Raw genomic sequence first — 14,539 nt, 5'->3', positions numbered from 1 at the left:
CCTGGGTCTGAGGGAGGAGGGGCTGGGGACTGAGTCTCGTGGGTCTGAAGGAGAGGAGGCTGGGGTCTGGAGTTCTGGGTCTAAGGGAGAGGGGGCTGGGGGCCCAGCCTCGGGTTCTGGGAAATTATGCCTATAGGTTCCTCAGTTTTCTAACTCTTATCAGGATTTGGGTCCCCCAGAGAGGCCTCCACTTACCTGTGCCCTTTCCCTCGGTCGTCTTCTGACTGAGCTGATCTCAGGGCTGGGGCCAAAGTTCTCAGGGGTGGGAGGTGCCTCTGTTTAACTTTGCCCTGGCAAGGAGGGGATAGGAGCTGATTCAGCTTTTTCTAGGGATGGCCCTCGTGAGGGCCGGGAGGGGACTTGGCCTCCTTCAGGATTGCCTCCCACTGTATGCTGATCCCACAGAGGAGCAGACTTGGCCAGGGCCACATCCCCTGTCTCGAATGCACTGGGCCTGGGACAGAGCAGGCCAGAGCGACCTCCTGAGTACAGGAGGTGGCAAAGCGGGCTCTCTCTTTCTCTCTCTCTACCTCACTACCTTTCTTACTTCTGTCCCCCCCCACCTCCAGATTTGGGCCCGAAAACTCCTTCCTGCCTCATGGCTTCTGTGTGGCCCCAGAAGATATGCCTCATCCAACTTCAAGGTGAATGGAGGGGAATATACTTTGGGATCTCATGGAGTGGCTGGGGCCTGGACTCCTTACTGGGTCTGAGGGAGGAGGGGACTGGGGGCTAGGACCCTTAGGTTTGAGGGAGGGGCTGGCAGCTGCATTTGGGTGTCTCCAAAAGGGTTCAGGGTCCAAGGGTGAAGGTAGCTGGCAATGGGGTAGCCTAAGAATCCTCCATAAGGCTGTGCAAAAGAGTGGATACTACATGCCCAGAAGCCTCTGGGGCCACAGGTGTCAGTTCTCTCTAGGTCTTAGCCCCAGAGGTTCATGGGGGTTGTAGTTTTCCCATTTGAGGTTGGACCCAGATTTCAGGATGTCGGGGGGGGGGGGGCCCTGTCTCTTCTCAGGCTGCGGACCTGCAGCTGGAAATGACTCAGGAGCCTCATAAGAAGCCTGACCCCAGCAAGCCCCTGGTGTTTGGGAAGAATTTCACTGACCACATGCTGATGGTGGAATGGACCGAGGAGAAGGGCTGGGGCCAGCCCCGCATCCAGCCCTTCCAGAACCTCATTCTGCACCCAGCCTGCTCCGGCCTCCACTACTCGCTACAGGCATGGCGGCCAACCCCTGTCCCCATCTTTCTGCCTGTCTTCCCTCTTGCCGGGTCTCTAGCCGGGTCCCTGCCTTGGGTTTGCTTTCCACATGTTCCTTCTGTCTCAGGTCCCTCGCATCCCATGCTGGGTAATGCTAGGTTCCCTGAGATGAGCACACCCAGTTCTCTCCCTTGAAAGCCCCGTGTTGCGCTTACGGCCCAGCGCGATCGTGGTCAGGAGGGGACAGCTGAGATGTTGTGAGGACCAGAAGAGGCACCGATCCCACCTCTAACTTGAAAGAAAGTAGGGTCTCTTCTGGCAGAGGGAAGCCTAGAGGGGGTTAGCAGGAGACGGAACAGGTAGTTCAAAGACACAGTATGAAGGAGAGCCTGGTGTCCTGGGGGGATTTGGGGACTGGAGGGTGGCAGAGGAGGCTGAGGGTGCCGTAAGGGCCACAGAGGAGCTGTGGGGCCGGCACCTTGTTGTGGGCCTTGGGAGCCATGAAGGCTCTGAGCAGGCGTGATGCAGGGTCAGCCCCGGGTATAGTGAGACCCCTCAGGTCGTGTCAGCAAGATGAGCTGGAGGCCAGGTCCATGTAGAAGAGAAGAGGTAGATATGGAGGCCGGAGCGGGGGCTGGAGCCAGGGGAAGGGACAGATATTCAGGAACACGAGGGACTGGTGGGACGGACAGGAGCAGGGAAAGGAAGGCCGAGCGTAGCGCCCAGAGGTTCGACCAGGTGACCAGGTGACCATGGGGCTGTCCCCCTGTGGGCACTCAGCAGAAGGCTGGCTTTACAGGACTTGGTGAGGGCCCTATAACTTTTTTTATTTTTTTAATGTTTATTATTTATTTTTGAGAGACAGAGACAGCATGAGGAGGGGAGGGTCAGAGAGAGAGGGAGACAGAAAATCTGAAACAGGCTCCAGGCTCTGAGCTAGCTGTCAGCACAGAGCCTGACGTGGGGCTTGAACCCATGAACGGTGAGATCATGACCTGAGCCGAAGCCGGACGCGCAACCGACTGAGTCACCCAGGTGCCCCAATGCGTTAAGTTTTAATTAGTAATTAAATTTAAACAGAATGTGATAAGATTAATTCCCATCTTCGGCTCCCTTCCTGTAAGATTTTTGAAGCAAATCTTGGAAGTTGTATTCTTTCATCCAGAGCTTCTCAAACACAAGGATTCTTTAATAACAGAACTTCCACGAAATTGTTCCCGAGAAATCGTACCAGAAACACGAAGGGCTTTCAGTAGGGTGTGGTCTCTGTACCCCTCCCCATCCCCGGGTCTCTCTGCCTGTTACTGCCTGTCTCTTCTCTGCTTCCTGTGTGCTCCGTGTGTTAATCTCTCCCCGGCTCCTCTCTGCGTCCGGGTCTGTGTCCGTGTGTCTCTGGCTCTGTCTTGGTGTCTCTGGATGTCTCTCTCGGCTCTCTGAGGTGGTCTCTGAGCTGAGTCGCCTACCCACCTGTCCCAGCAGCTCTTTGAGGGCATGAAGGCGTTCAAAGGCAGCGACCAGCAGGTGCGCCTCTTCAGACCCTGGCTCAACATGGACCGGATGCTGCGCTCAGCCTTGCGCCTTTGCCTGCCGGTGAGGGGCCCCGGCTGGCCGGCCGGCAGCCAGGGGGCGGGAGGGGGGGTGAGGGACTAGGGGGGTGGGGAGGATGGCGGTGCCCTGACTCGTGGCAATCCTGCCCAGAGTTTTGACAAGGTCGAGTTGCTGGAGTGTATCCGCCGGCTGGTGGAAGTGGACAAAGACTGGGTTCCCAATGACGCCAACGCGAGCCTCTATGTGCGGCCTGTGATCATTGGAAACGAGGTGGGCCTGACTCCGGCGTGGGGGTCGAGGTGGGGCGGAAGTGGGTGGGGTCTGCCGGAGGACTGGACTCCTGGGTCCCTGATGCCCCCTTCTGCCCATTACAGCCCTCGCTGGGTGTCACCCGATCTTCGCGAGCGCTCCTGTTTGTCATCCTCTGCCCTGTGAGCGCATACTTCCCCGGAGATGCCGTGGACCCTGTCTCCCTCCTAGCCGACCCGACCTTCATCCGAGCCTGGGTGGGTGGGGTCGGTGACTACAAGGTCGGGGGGTAAGTGGTTCCTCCCCCAGCCCCACATGTCCTGCACGCTGGATGTCAGAGTCACCGGCTGCCCACTGTGCTCCCCCTGTCATTTCACGTACCTGGGGCAGCTGGGGCTTTAGGGGACAGGGTGTGTGCTAAGTGTTTTGGACAAATCGGCTCAGGATTAGGAAGGGGTGGGGTGTCTGGGTGGCTCAATCGGTTCAATGTCCGACTTTGGCTCAGGTCATGATCTCATGGTCCCTGAGGTCGAACCCTGCTTCAGGCTCTGGGCTGACAGTTTGGAGCCTGGAGCCTGCTTTGGATTCTGTCTCCTTCTCTCTTGCCTTTATCCCCAGTCGTGCTCTCTCTCTCCTTCTCTCTCTCTCTCTCTCTCAAAAATAATATTAAAAAAAAATTAGGAAGGGTTTGGGTGAAAGCCAAGTGGAGAAACCAGGATGGTCCCTCTGGGAAGCCTCCAGAAATGAAGTTTTACACTTAGCTCATGGGTCTCTCCCGCACATAGGCTCCCAGAACGCCCAGGCTCAGCCAGCGCCCCACCTCCCCACCCCCATGGGCAGCTCTTAGTCCCCTGGGGCCTCCGGTGAATGTCCCCCCTTGTGCGAGCTTTCTGTGTCAGTCTGTCTGGCCAGGCGCCTTGGCTCACCAAGGCGGGGAGGGTCTCCCATGGGGTGATCCCAGCAGCAGGTGGGGTACAGGTGGGTTGGGATAGCGAATGTGGCCCCCAGCTGGGAGTGTCAATCAGGTCCCTTCAACCTCCTGAGGTCTCCTGAGGGCCGGGCCCTGTGCTGGGTGAAGTGGGGACACCGACAGTGAATCAGGGCCGGGCCTTGCCCTCCAGGGCCTCGCAGGCTGCCGGGAGCCCCTGCGATGGGAGGGGCTGGGGGCCGTTGTAACAGTTCCCCGGGGAGGTGGTGACCCCTCAACCAGATCTGCGGAGGGACACGGCTCCCTGAGTAACCATGACACCCTCTCCCAGGAATTACGGGCCCACCGTGATGGTGCAGGAGGAGGCCAGAAAGAGGGGCTGCGAACAGGTCCTCTGGCTGTACGGGCCTGACCACCAGCTCACCGAGGTGGGCACCATGAACATCTTTATCTACTGGACCTACGAGGATGGGGGTGAGCCCTCCCCTGACCCCACACAGGCCCCGGCAGAAGTGGGCGTGTCCTAACTCCTAGCAGACCGCAGATCTGGGGGGTTGGGGGTGGGTTTGGGTGGCTCCCAAGGGGGATGGCAGGGTGTGAGGTGACACCCCCCCCTTATGCTTGACCCAGTGCTGGAACTGGTGACCCCCTCGCTGGACGGTATCATCCTGCCCGGAGTGGTCAGACAGAGTCTGCTGGACCTGGCCAGGACCTGGGTGAGGGCTCGGTGTCTCCCGGGGGGCGGGAATGATGGGCTAACTGATGTGCTGGGGGCCAGTACTTTGAGGGGGCTGGCGGGGAGGGGGCGGTGCTGTGGTACACTAGCATGCGCTCCTTCTCTCTGGGTGTCGTCTCCTTGGGTGTCTTTCTCCCCGTCTTGTGGAGGGAGAGGTCGGGCTCACGCGGGCGACTGGGCAGGGTGAGTTCCGGGTCGTAGAGCGGAAGATCACCATGAAGGAGCTGCTGCAGGCGCTGGAAGAGGGTCGCGTCCGGGAAGTCTTTGGCTCGGGCACTGCTTGCCAGGTCTGCCCGGTACACCAAATTGTGTACCAAGGCAAGGTGAGGTGGGGCTGCCATCGGAGATGGGAGGGAAGCAGGCGGCGTGCCGCCCGGCCTTCACGGCACTTTCTTCGCCAGCACTTACACATTCCCACCATGGAAAATGGGCCTGAGCTTATCCACCGCTTCCTGAAGGAGCTGAGGGCGATCCAGGTGAAGGGCACCCGCTGGGAAATGGGCTGGGTGGGCGTTCCAGGGAAGGTCACATCCCACGAGCTTCTGGACTGGGCGCCCTCCTCCCCGCCTCCCTCAGTCCCAAGAGCCAATAATGGCCCTTGCCATGGCCTCTGGGCCCCACACATTCGCCTTTTCCTTGAGCCTCTGTGGCCTAGAACACTCCTTGGTGCGAAATGACCCTTTCCTGGGAGCCCCTAGAACCCTCGCTTGAGAACTTGCCTTCCTTGTGGCTCCAGAGCGTCCTTCCCGTGGGGGGACTCCCTTCCCGTGAGCCTCTGGGACTTCCTGACAGCTTTTGGCCCTGAAACCCTCCCGGCGTGGAGGCTCTGGAGTCCCGGGCTCTCCCTTTGGCCTGAGGAATCTCCTACAAGTGCTTCTGGACCTGAGCCCCCACAGTGGCCCAGGAATATCGCCTCTCCTAAGCCCCTGGAGGTGTTTCCATTTCATCTCAGCCAAGATAGCTTTCCTGAGAACCTCTAGGCCCGTTTCCTGGCACTCGACCTAGAACTACATTCCCTGTGAGCTTCTCTGTAAAGTCCTGTGCAGCGGGACCTAGAACTACACGTCTTTTGACCATCTGGGCCTTCTCTACTGAAAAGGATTTTTTTCCCCTAGAGCCTTCGGCGGAGGGGCCTGACTGTAACTCTTCGCAGAACCACATCGCCCTTGAGCCCCTCTGTGCCATCTCAGCTAGGATCCCCCTTTCCCTATAGTCGTAGGCAGTCTTCCGGGAAGTGGACTACACTTCCCATGAGGTCGTGGGGGCGCAACTCCGCGACCATTTAGCGTGGGACGCCCCGGGGGTTGCTGGGAGTTGCAGTGCGGCTTTCCCCTCACGGCCTGCCTCTGTTGTCCCGCAGTACGGAACCGGAGCCCACGAGTGGATGCTCCCGGTGTGACGCTACAGACGCTGCCCTACCTCTCCTCGGACCCACTGACCCCCTAGCATCCAGTCCCCGCCGGAACCTCACCTCCCGACCTGTGACTCACCTGAAGTGCAATATGATATAAAAGGCCAGGGGGAGCCGGGACGCCTGGGTCTCTGGCGCCCCCACGTGGTCTCTACACTCCCAAAGCCATAAGGGCCCTGCCCAGGCGTCTGGGCCCCAGCCCCGCCTCTCAGGCCTTGGGGCGGGGATCTGGACTCCCCGCTGATCCGTTTCGTGGGGTCTAGGATGCACTTTGGCCCCCAACTCCGCATCTCTCCGTTCTCAGGCCGGATCTCCCGGTGCTGCTGTTGATTTTTTTTTTCCTCTTGCTGCAGTTTTGAAATAAAATGCCAAAGAACAAAACATCAGCTTGTCATCGCCAATGATGCAACTCAGGGACTCTAGGGTTTCAGCCAGGAATCCCTTGGGCCTTTGCATTTTCAAAGACCCAGCGATCTGAGAGCGCCCAGTGTTCTGGCCCTTTCTCTGACGTGGAAGATTTTTCCACCTCATCATAAACTGAGTTCAGCCTCTTGGCCCACGAACTCCTGCTGCCTCTACTTCCTTATCTTTGGGGCAGTCCCACCACACCTCTAGTCACTAGGCCAGAGCCCTGGGCACTGTACCCCGTCCCCCGCCAAAGCTCATCAGACTCAAGCCCTGTCCTCCTGTCCCCAATTCAGCACTGTGGGTTTCCTGTGCAGCTCCCTTCTGCCTGGACCCTTGCCCTCGCCCGGCCCTCTGGCATCCAGTTTGACTCCCAGAGGGTTTTCATATACCCAGAGCTGCCCCTGCTCGCTCTCTCCCGAGGGCTTCCCAGCACCCATGGCTAGTGCCGCAGAGAGTGGGCCCTGGTGGGTGTGGAGCGAGGCAAGATACTCTACCCTTGGACGGGGCGGAACATCAGAAGTCTAGAACACATAGTCACCATTACTTCCGTGTGTCACGCCTCATCTGCAAATCTTGGCTGTTTCACATGTACTTTAATCATGGTTATGTGTTCAGTGTAGACAGAGCCAGACGTTCGGACCAGGCGTATCCATCTGGTTGCAGAGCTGGATTCAAAGGTGTTATCTGCTGGGCGTGTGACCTTGGCCTTTGTCGCTTTATCTCTGACCTTCTTTGCTAGAGGGAGACACGTGGGGGGCTACTGAGCAGACAAGGCCTGTGGCCAGTCCCGCAGCCATCAGCTTTGGAATAAAACTGTGATTTGTTGATAAACATTGCCGGACCCTCTCACCCCCCTTTGTCAATGCTTTCGCAGGAGAAGGTCAAGGATGCAAGGAGAAATTTGCCTGGAGGCCTCTGGGAAGTCTTTCTTCTCTTGATCAAAGAGTCCGGGCAAGGGGGGCGGGGGGGGGGTCGCCTCCAAGTCTTGGTTTTGGCTCAGGTCATGATCTCAAGGTTCGTGAGTTCAAGCCCCACATCGGGCTCATGCTGACAGTGCAGAGCCTACTTGGGATTCACTCTCTCCCTCTCTCTGCCCCTGACCCCCACTTGCTCTCCCTGCTTCTCTCTCTCAAAAATAAATAAACAAACTTAAAAAAAAAAAGAATCCAGAAGGACAATCTCTTCTTGTCTTCTCTCCCTTTGTCTCTGATTATCTGGAAGTGTGATGCTTGGAGTGGCTGCAGCCACTTTGTGTCCAAGAGTGCCTTTGGCCACATGCTGAAGGCAGAACATAAAGACCTTGGGTCCTCCAACCTTTAAACCTAATTCTGGATTGTTTTGTTTAAAAACAAATTAAAATTAAAAAAATAAAAAAATAAAATCAAATAACAAATTAAAATTAAACAAAAGCCGGTTTAAACCACTTTTGTCAGCTCCTTTGTTATTTGCATTTCGGTGCATTTTGTGGGAGCTTTTTTTTTTGTTTTGTAACTTGCAGCCAAAAGATTCTTTGCTTCTTTGTCTCTTCCGATGGCCAGAACTGATTACATCCAAGGAGAATTCCTGACTCCACTGGGGATTGCGGCCAGAAACTGGGTCCATACCCAGGCCAGGTATTTATCCTGGATTTGAATCTTAAGGGAAAGGAAAGGGTACACAGCCATTGTTAGGAGATAAACAAAGCCGGAGGCCCTCCTGAGGAAAGGAAAGTGAGGCTTCAGCTTTAAACTCACTGTTTGAAAGTCACAATTAGGATAAAGAGAGGAATATGTTATCATATAATTAGTTATGCCCTGGGGCGCCGGCGTGGTTCACTCTTTTGCGGGTCTGGCTTTGGCTCAGGTCCTTGTCTGGGTTCTGACGTTGAGCCCTGCACCCAGGTCTCTGTTGTCCTCATAAGCCCGCTCAGGATCCTCTGTCCCCCTCTCTCTCTGCCCCTCCCCTGCTTGCATGCTCTCTCTCTCTCAAAAATAGACCTTACAAAACAACAATACAATATTTCTCTCAAAAAAATAAAATAAATAAAATCCTAGCTCTTCTGTTGTCTAGCTGTGTGAATTTCGGCAAAGGGACACCCTTTCTGGGCCTTAGTTTCCCCATCTATAAAACGGGGATGAGAATAGTACCTTGCTCATTAGCTTGCGCGGAAGGATTAAATAGGATCCTTGCGCCTGGCACACAGGCCCGGGGCCGGCCTTGGGAGGCTCAACAGGGGCTCCAGCCATGGAAATGTGACAGGTGGTGACGTCACATTTCCCAGGTGCCCATAAGGACTTTTTTTTTTTAATTTCCAGAAGGATCTTTAGGCCTGCTCAGGAACCGGAGGAGGAATTAATCAATGTTGCAAAATTTCCTACTGTGCGGCAGGCCCCCGGCTGGGACGGGAGACCCAGCAGAGTTAAGAAGACAAAGCTGCCTTCCTGCCAATCACATTCCAGTGGGGGGGCGGTGGGCGACTCATCAACACAACACACGGGCGACAGCGATATTACAAATTATATAACTTCTATTGTATAGTATATCTATAAGTATGTATAATATTTTTTAAATTTTTTACGTTTTTTATTTAGTTTTGAGAGACAGAGAGAGACAGCGCGAGCAGGGGAGGGGCAGAGAGAGGGAGACACAGAATCCGAAGCAGGCTCCAGGTTCAGAGCAGTCAGCACAGAACCTGGTCGACAGGACTTGAACTCACAAACCGTGAGATCATGACCTGAGCCAAAGTCAGACCTGAGCCAGCCGAGCACCCCTTAATTTATTTATTTTGAGAGAGAGAGAGTGAGCGGAGGAGGGACAGAGCGAGAGAGGGAGAGAGAGCATCCCAAGCAGGCTCTGCGCTGTTAGCATGAGCTCCACGCGGGACTCATTCCCACAACTATGAGACCGTGACCTTGAGCCGAAATCAAGAGTCAGTCGTGTATTTTGTAAACCCTAGAGTAACACTTAAAAACTATGAAATCTATTAAAAATCACAATATAGAAGTTAGAATACTACAAAATTTTCATAAACCTCCATGAAAGCAGCAAGAATTAACTAGGAGAAAGTGAACAGAAAATAAAATGAAAGATAGAAAACTCAAAGCCACACGATTATGTTAAAATAATAGTCTTAAAGCATAAAAAAAAAAAAAGTCAGTCGCTTAAGGGACTGAGCCACCCAGGCTCTCTAAAAAGTATAATTTTAAATATACCCGAGAAGGTGGCACTTAGAAAACCTTTTTATTTTTTTAATTTTAATGTTTATTTATTTTTGAGAGAGAGAGAGAGAGAGCGAGAGAGAGAGAGCGAGAGCGAGAGCATGAGCGAGGGAGGGGCGCAGAGACAGGGCGACACAGAATCTGAAGCAGGCTCCAGGCTCTGAGCCTGACGTGAGGCTCGAACTCACAACCAGGAGATCACGGTCTGAGCCGAAGCTGCACGCTCAACCGACTGAGCCACCCAGGCGCCCCTAGAAATCCTTTTTATTATGAAAATGAGGAATGTACAGAAAAATAGAAAGAATCGTAAGTTCGCACTCTATGCCCACCACTGGTGTTCAGCAATTTGCCACGTTTTGCCTCAGTTGCCTCTTTTGTTTAATATTTCTGAATTTACTGAACCATTTAGGATCCATTCAAGGCATCTTCCCCACTCCGCCCTTCGGTCTGTGTCTTCCAACACGGAGGACATTTTTTTCCTACTATAAATCACTTTGCCACGGCACCATCGTTGCTCACAACGATCCCCTAATATCATTTAATTCCCTATAGGAAGCGTCATTGGTGAGCCAGGTGGGTTTCTGGGGGAAGCGCGTTCCCAGCAGAAAGAACAGCCCGTACAATGGCCCCGAGGCCAGCAGATGCCCTAAGCGTTCCCGGCACGGTAAGGCAGGTGTGGCCAGGATTGAGTGAGTGAGCCAAGGTGCGCGAGGGTGGAGAAGGAAGGGGCCAGGGACTTCAAAGCCTTGTGGTCACTTAGGCTTTTCTAGGAATGAGCCCGGAGCCAAGGAAGAGTTCCAGGCAGAAAAGGAACACAATCACCCGTAAGTGGGAACAGGCGCCCCCTGGCGGCCATGTGGGGAACAGATCGAGGGAGGAGAGGATGGACGCCGTTTTGTGAGATATTTTTTTTCCACGCTGTTTTGCGTGATTATAGTTTGCTCATCGAATGTACCTCAATTGACTACCCATTCCACTGGTAATGAACGTCTGCGTCCATGATCCTGACACCAGATCGATGGGTTTTCCAACACCACCAAGCAATTCTCCAACACCAGCTGGGCGTCCTATAGTTTAACTCAATGCCTGACGCTATTTGTCTGGAGAAAGCCCCAGATCCTGCAAGATAGGGGTTCGGCCCAACAAGCCCTGCCCCTGGAAGTTCTAACCGTGGGCCACTGGGATCGTCTCCCTGGCAACCAGTGAGCGCCTGCTCTTCCGTGCTTTCCAAAGTCACCATATAAAGGCAAACGTGGTTGAAAGGGGTTTGGTAGGAATATCAAGAGACCTTGAACTTCCCATCCAAGTACTAACCATGCCCGACCCTGCTTTGCTTCCGAGATCAGACGTCAGAAATTGTAAGGGTTTAGGAACCTGCCAGAAACAGAATGCAGACCAAATGTACACTTTTTTATTATAAATCCCAAAATTTCAGGGTACAGTCCTAATTTGGGGCTTTCTGACCTTCCCTTCTACACTGGTGGTATTAATCCACACCCCCAAGGGGCTCCTGGCTGGCTCAGTCGAGGAACATGGAGCATGTGATCCTTGATCTTGGGATTATGGGTTCGAGCCTCACTTTGGGTGTAGAAATGACAGAAATATAATCTTTAGGGGGTCCCATATGTTAAGTGTCCTGCCTGATTTCGGTGCATGCTCTGTCTCTCTCAAAAATAAACATTAAAAAAATAATATTTTAAAACTATATATATATAATCTTTTAAAAATGTTGTAATATTTAAAGAGAAATACAAATTCACATCCTGTAGCTGTGTATGAGGATTTTGGTTGCTGGTCAACATTTGGCATTTTAATTTCTTTAATAAAAGAATTATTTATGTATTTAATTTTTTATGTATATAATTTAATTATTTATGTATTTAAAATTTCTTAATGTTTGCTTATTTTTGAGAGAGAGAGAGAGAGCACAAGCAGGAAAGGGGCAGAGAGAGGGAGACACAGAATCCAAAGCAGGCTGCAGGCTCTGAGCTGTCAGCACAGAGCCCAATATGGGATTCTGTGCCCACAAACCATGAGGTCATGGCCTGAGCCAAAGTCAGATGCTTAACCCACTGAGCCAGCCAGGCATCCCGAAGGTGGAAATTTGAAGTGACCAGTAGCACTTTGTGACTACTGTGTGCATACATAACTTTGATTTCAAAAGAAATGTGAAAAAATAATACAGTAAAAAAACTCCCATCAGTCCAATAGAAGGAAGGAGTGGAAAAAAATAATGTGCTGAATAGGCTCCAAATAGTCCAAGATTTCAGTGTAAAATACAAAACCATGAAAGAATGAGAAGTCAACACTGGAAAGTAAGCCTTTAAACTGTGACTCATAATCCAGAAGCCAGAAAAGAAAACACTGATTCATTCAAATGGGGGAACAGGATCAGACATTATTCTCTCTTCTTTTGTTTCTTTTTGAACAAATAGTCCTAAGGCCCTTGGGTGGAGGGGGGGTGGGGGAGGCCAGCTTGGGGGGCAACACCCGCCCAGAGTGGAGTGGGGTGGGGAGGGCTCGGGCACAGTGGGGGCCATGCAGGGTGTGTGTGCTGGGAGGGGGTGCCGGACTGGCTGGGTGAGCAGAAGCCCAAGGGAGGTGCAGGGGCTTTGGGTGGAGGGAGAGGGGGGAATGGGTAACATACAGGGAATCGACCAAAGAAACCTATTAAGGAAAATAGCAGACACGATGTGGGGCCAGGAGGGAACAGTCAGGGAAGAATTTTCCAGGAGCATTTCGCTGGCTGTCGGTAGAGCATGTGACTCTTGATCTTGGGTCCAGTTCAAGCCCCATGTTGGGTGCAGAGATCACTTAAATTAAAAAAAAATTTAATGTTTATTTATTTGAGGGAGAGACATCGCTTCTTGGCCTTTTGGCTAAGATCAAGTTTATTTGAGAGAGAAAGCTTGAGTGGGGGAGGGGTGGGGAGTGAGGGAGAGAGAATCTCAAGCAGGTTCCCAGTTTTCAGTGCAGAGCCCCACGGGGGGCTCCATCTCACAAACTGTGAGATCATGACCTGAGCAGAGATCAAGAGTCTGACGCTTAATCAACAGAACCACCCAGGTGCCCCCTTACACCGAGATTTAAAAAATAAAATAGCTAATAGATTAAAAAAAAAAAAAGAAACAGGGGCGCCTGGGTGGCTCAGTCGGTTAAGCATCTGACTTCGGCTCAGGTCAGATCTCACGTTCGTGGGTTCGAGCCCCGCGTCGGGCTCTGTGCTGACCGCTAGCTCAGAGCTTGGAGCCTGCTTCCAGTTCTGTGTCTCCTTCTCTCTCTGACCCTCCCCCTCTCATGCTCTGTCTCTCTCTGTATCAAACATAAATAAAACATTAAAAGAAAAAAAGAAACAGAAACGAAATAGTTCTTGAGACATTTTGGTGAAAAAAGGTGTTTTTATTATAGGACCCGTGGGCAGAAAGGGCTGCACCAGAATTGTGAGGATTATATACTTTTCAGTTAGCGGGGCTTAGGTATAACGTTTATTTTTAAAATTTCTTTTTGAGAGACAGAGAAAGCACAAACAAGGGAGTGTCAGAGAGAGAGAGGGAGATACAGAATCTGAAGACAAGCTCCAGGCTCTGAGTTAGCTGTTAGCACAGAGCCCCATGTGGGGCTTGAACCCACGAACCGTGAGATCATGACCTGAGCAGAAGCTGGACGCTTAACCCCCTGAGCCATCCAGGCGCCCTTCTCTGAGGAATTTAGAAGCAAGGCTTTCTGGAACTTAAGGGGCCAGCTGCTGCTAAGAAAAGACTCTTTACTACTCTCCAGCGAAACTCTGACCTTGAGACCCTTCGGATGTTCAGTGAGCCAGATACGTGGAAGGTAATTGCTAAAGTGTGTCTTGGGAAGTGTTTTATGGAGAGAAGTGACACTAAAAAGAGCAAAGCTGTAAGTTGTAAAACATTCAAAGAAGTCCTTGGGCGTGTGCCTGGGTGGCTCAGTCGGTTAAGTGGCCGGCTTCGGCTCAGGTCATGATCTCACAGTTCGTGGGTTCAAGCCCCACGTCAGGCTCTGTGCTGACAGCTAGCTCAGAGCCTGGAGCCTATTTCAGGTTCTGTGTCTGCCTCTCTCTCTGACCTTCCCTTGCTTGTGCTGTCTCTCTCGGTCTCTCAAAAATAAATAAAAAACTGAAAAAAATTTTTTTGAAAAAAAGAAGTCCTTGGGTGCCTGGATTTGTGAGTTCGGGCCCCGCATGGGGTTCTGCGCTGATGGCACAGAGCCTGCTTGGGATTCTGTCTCCCTCTCGACTCCTCCCCCTCCCCTCAAAATAAATAAAAAACATTAAAAAAATCTTTAAAAGAAGTCCTTGAGGGAAATGTAGGAGGGTTATATTCTGCGTCCCTCAGGGAATCTGCCTGGAGGCGAGGAGCTGCAGCAAAGCCTGGCCTTGTTCCTTTCCCTTCCATCCGATGTCAGGGTCCTCACCTGCCAGAGGTGGGGGGGGGGTATAAACATGAAAAGGGAAGAAACTAGGGAGGCCTTGAACGGGATACAGCATTGTGAGTTCATGGCTTTTGATACATATACATATAGATGGAGATATACCAATGCATACATCTAATATACACCTTATGTATACGCTTTATGTATACATTGATGTATAATACGTAATATACACACATAGATACATAATATATACATTAATATGTATATATGATATGTATATATAGTGTAGTAAATAAGTATATAGATACTATATAGTAAATATATATAGTACATATGTCCATGTATATAGATAGATATGTATAGATACGGATATATAGTAAATATGGGTTTTATGTGCATACACACATTGGGCCCCACGTCTTGCTTCCCATTCTCTACTAAAAGGATTGATGGTTCCTTGGAGAAC

At 52.1% G+C, this 14,539-nt stretch overlaps 1 protein-coding gene and 1 long non-coding RNA gene across 4 annotated transcripts in view; one reads left to right on the top strand and one right to left on the bottom strand.

Annotated features, from left to right (window-relative positions):
- The window catches only part of LOC115280158, a 5,269-nt gene extending 4,981 nt beyond the window's left edge, over positions 1 to 288 (bottom strand). The window contains exon 1 of the long non-coding RNA XR_003903693.1: positions 196 to 288. This is a non-coding gene — a long non-coding RNA (uncharacterized LOC115280158). The remainder of the gene's footprint in view (positions 1 to 195) is intronic.
- BCAT2 (branched chain amino acid transaminase 2) overlaps positions 1 to 6,454 on the top strand; it is a 9,617-nt gene extending 3,163 nt beyond the window's left edge. For 2 of the 3 annotated variants that reach the window (XM_029924818.1, XM_029924820.1), the window contains exons 2-11: positions 570 to 644; positions 1,016 to 1,219; positions 2,678 to 2,791; positions 2,900 to 3,019; positions 3,124 to 3,287; positions 4,258 to 4,400; positions 4,557 to 4,642; positions 4,845 to 4,985; positions 5,064 to 5,138; positions 6,023 to 6,454. In XM_029924818.1, coding sequence (XP_029780678.1) covers positions 570 to 644; positions 1,016 to 1,219; positions 2,678 to 2,791; positions 2,900 to 3,019; positions 3,124 to 3,287; positions 4,258 to 4,400; positions 4,557 to 4,642; positions 4,845 to 4,985; positions 5,064 to 5,138; positions 6,023 to 6,061 — 1,161 coding nt within the window. In that variant the 3' untranslated portion in view covers positions 6,062 to 6,454. The remainder of the gene's footprint in view (positions 1 to 569; positions 645 to 1,015; positions 1,220 to 2,677; positions 2,792 to 2,899; positions 3,020 to 3,123; positions 3,288 to 4,257; positions 4,401 to 4,556; positions 4,643 to 4,844; positions 4,986 to 5,063; positions 5,139 to 6,022) is intronic. The other variant, XM_029924819.1, reaches the window with a different exon arrangement.
- The last annotated feature ends 8,085 nt before the right edge of the window (positions 6,455 to 14,539 follow it).

The sequence above is a fragment of the Suricata suricatta genome, chromosome 16 (genome assembly GCF_006229205.1).
Source record: "Suricata suricatta isolate VVHF042 chromosome 16, meerkat_22Aug2017_6uvM2_HiC, whole genome shotgun sequence".
Classification (NCBI taxonomy): domain Eukaryota; kingdom Metazoa; phylum Chordata; class Mammalia; order Carnivora; family Herpestidae; genus Suricata; species Suricata suricatta.
This window is presented reverse-complemented; position numbering and strand designations above follow the sequence as displayed.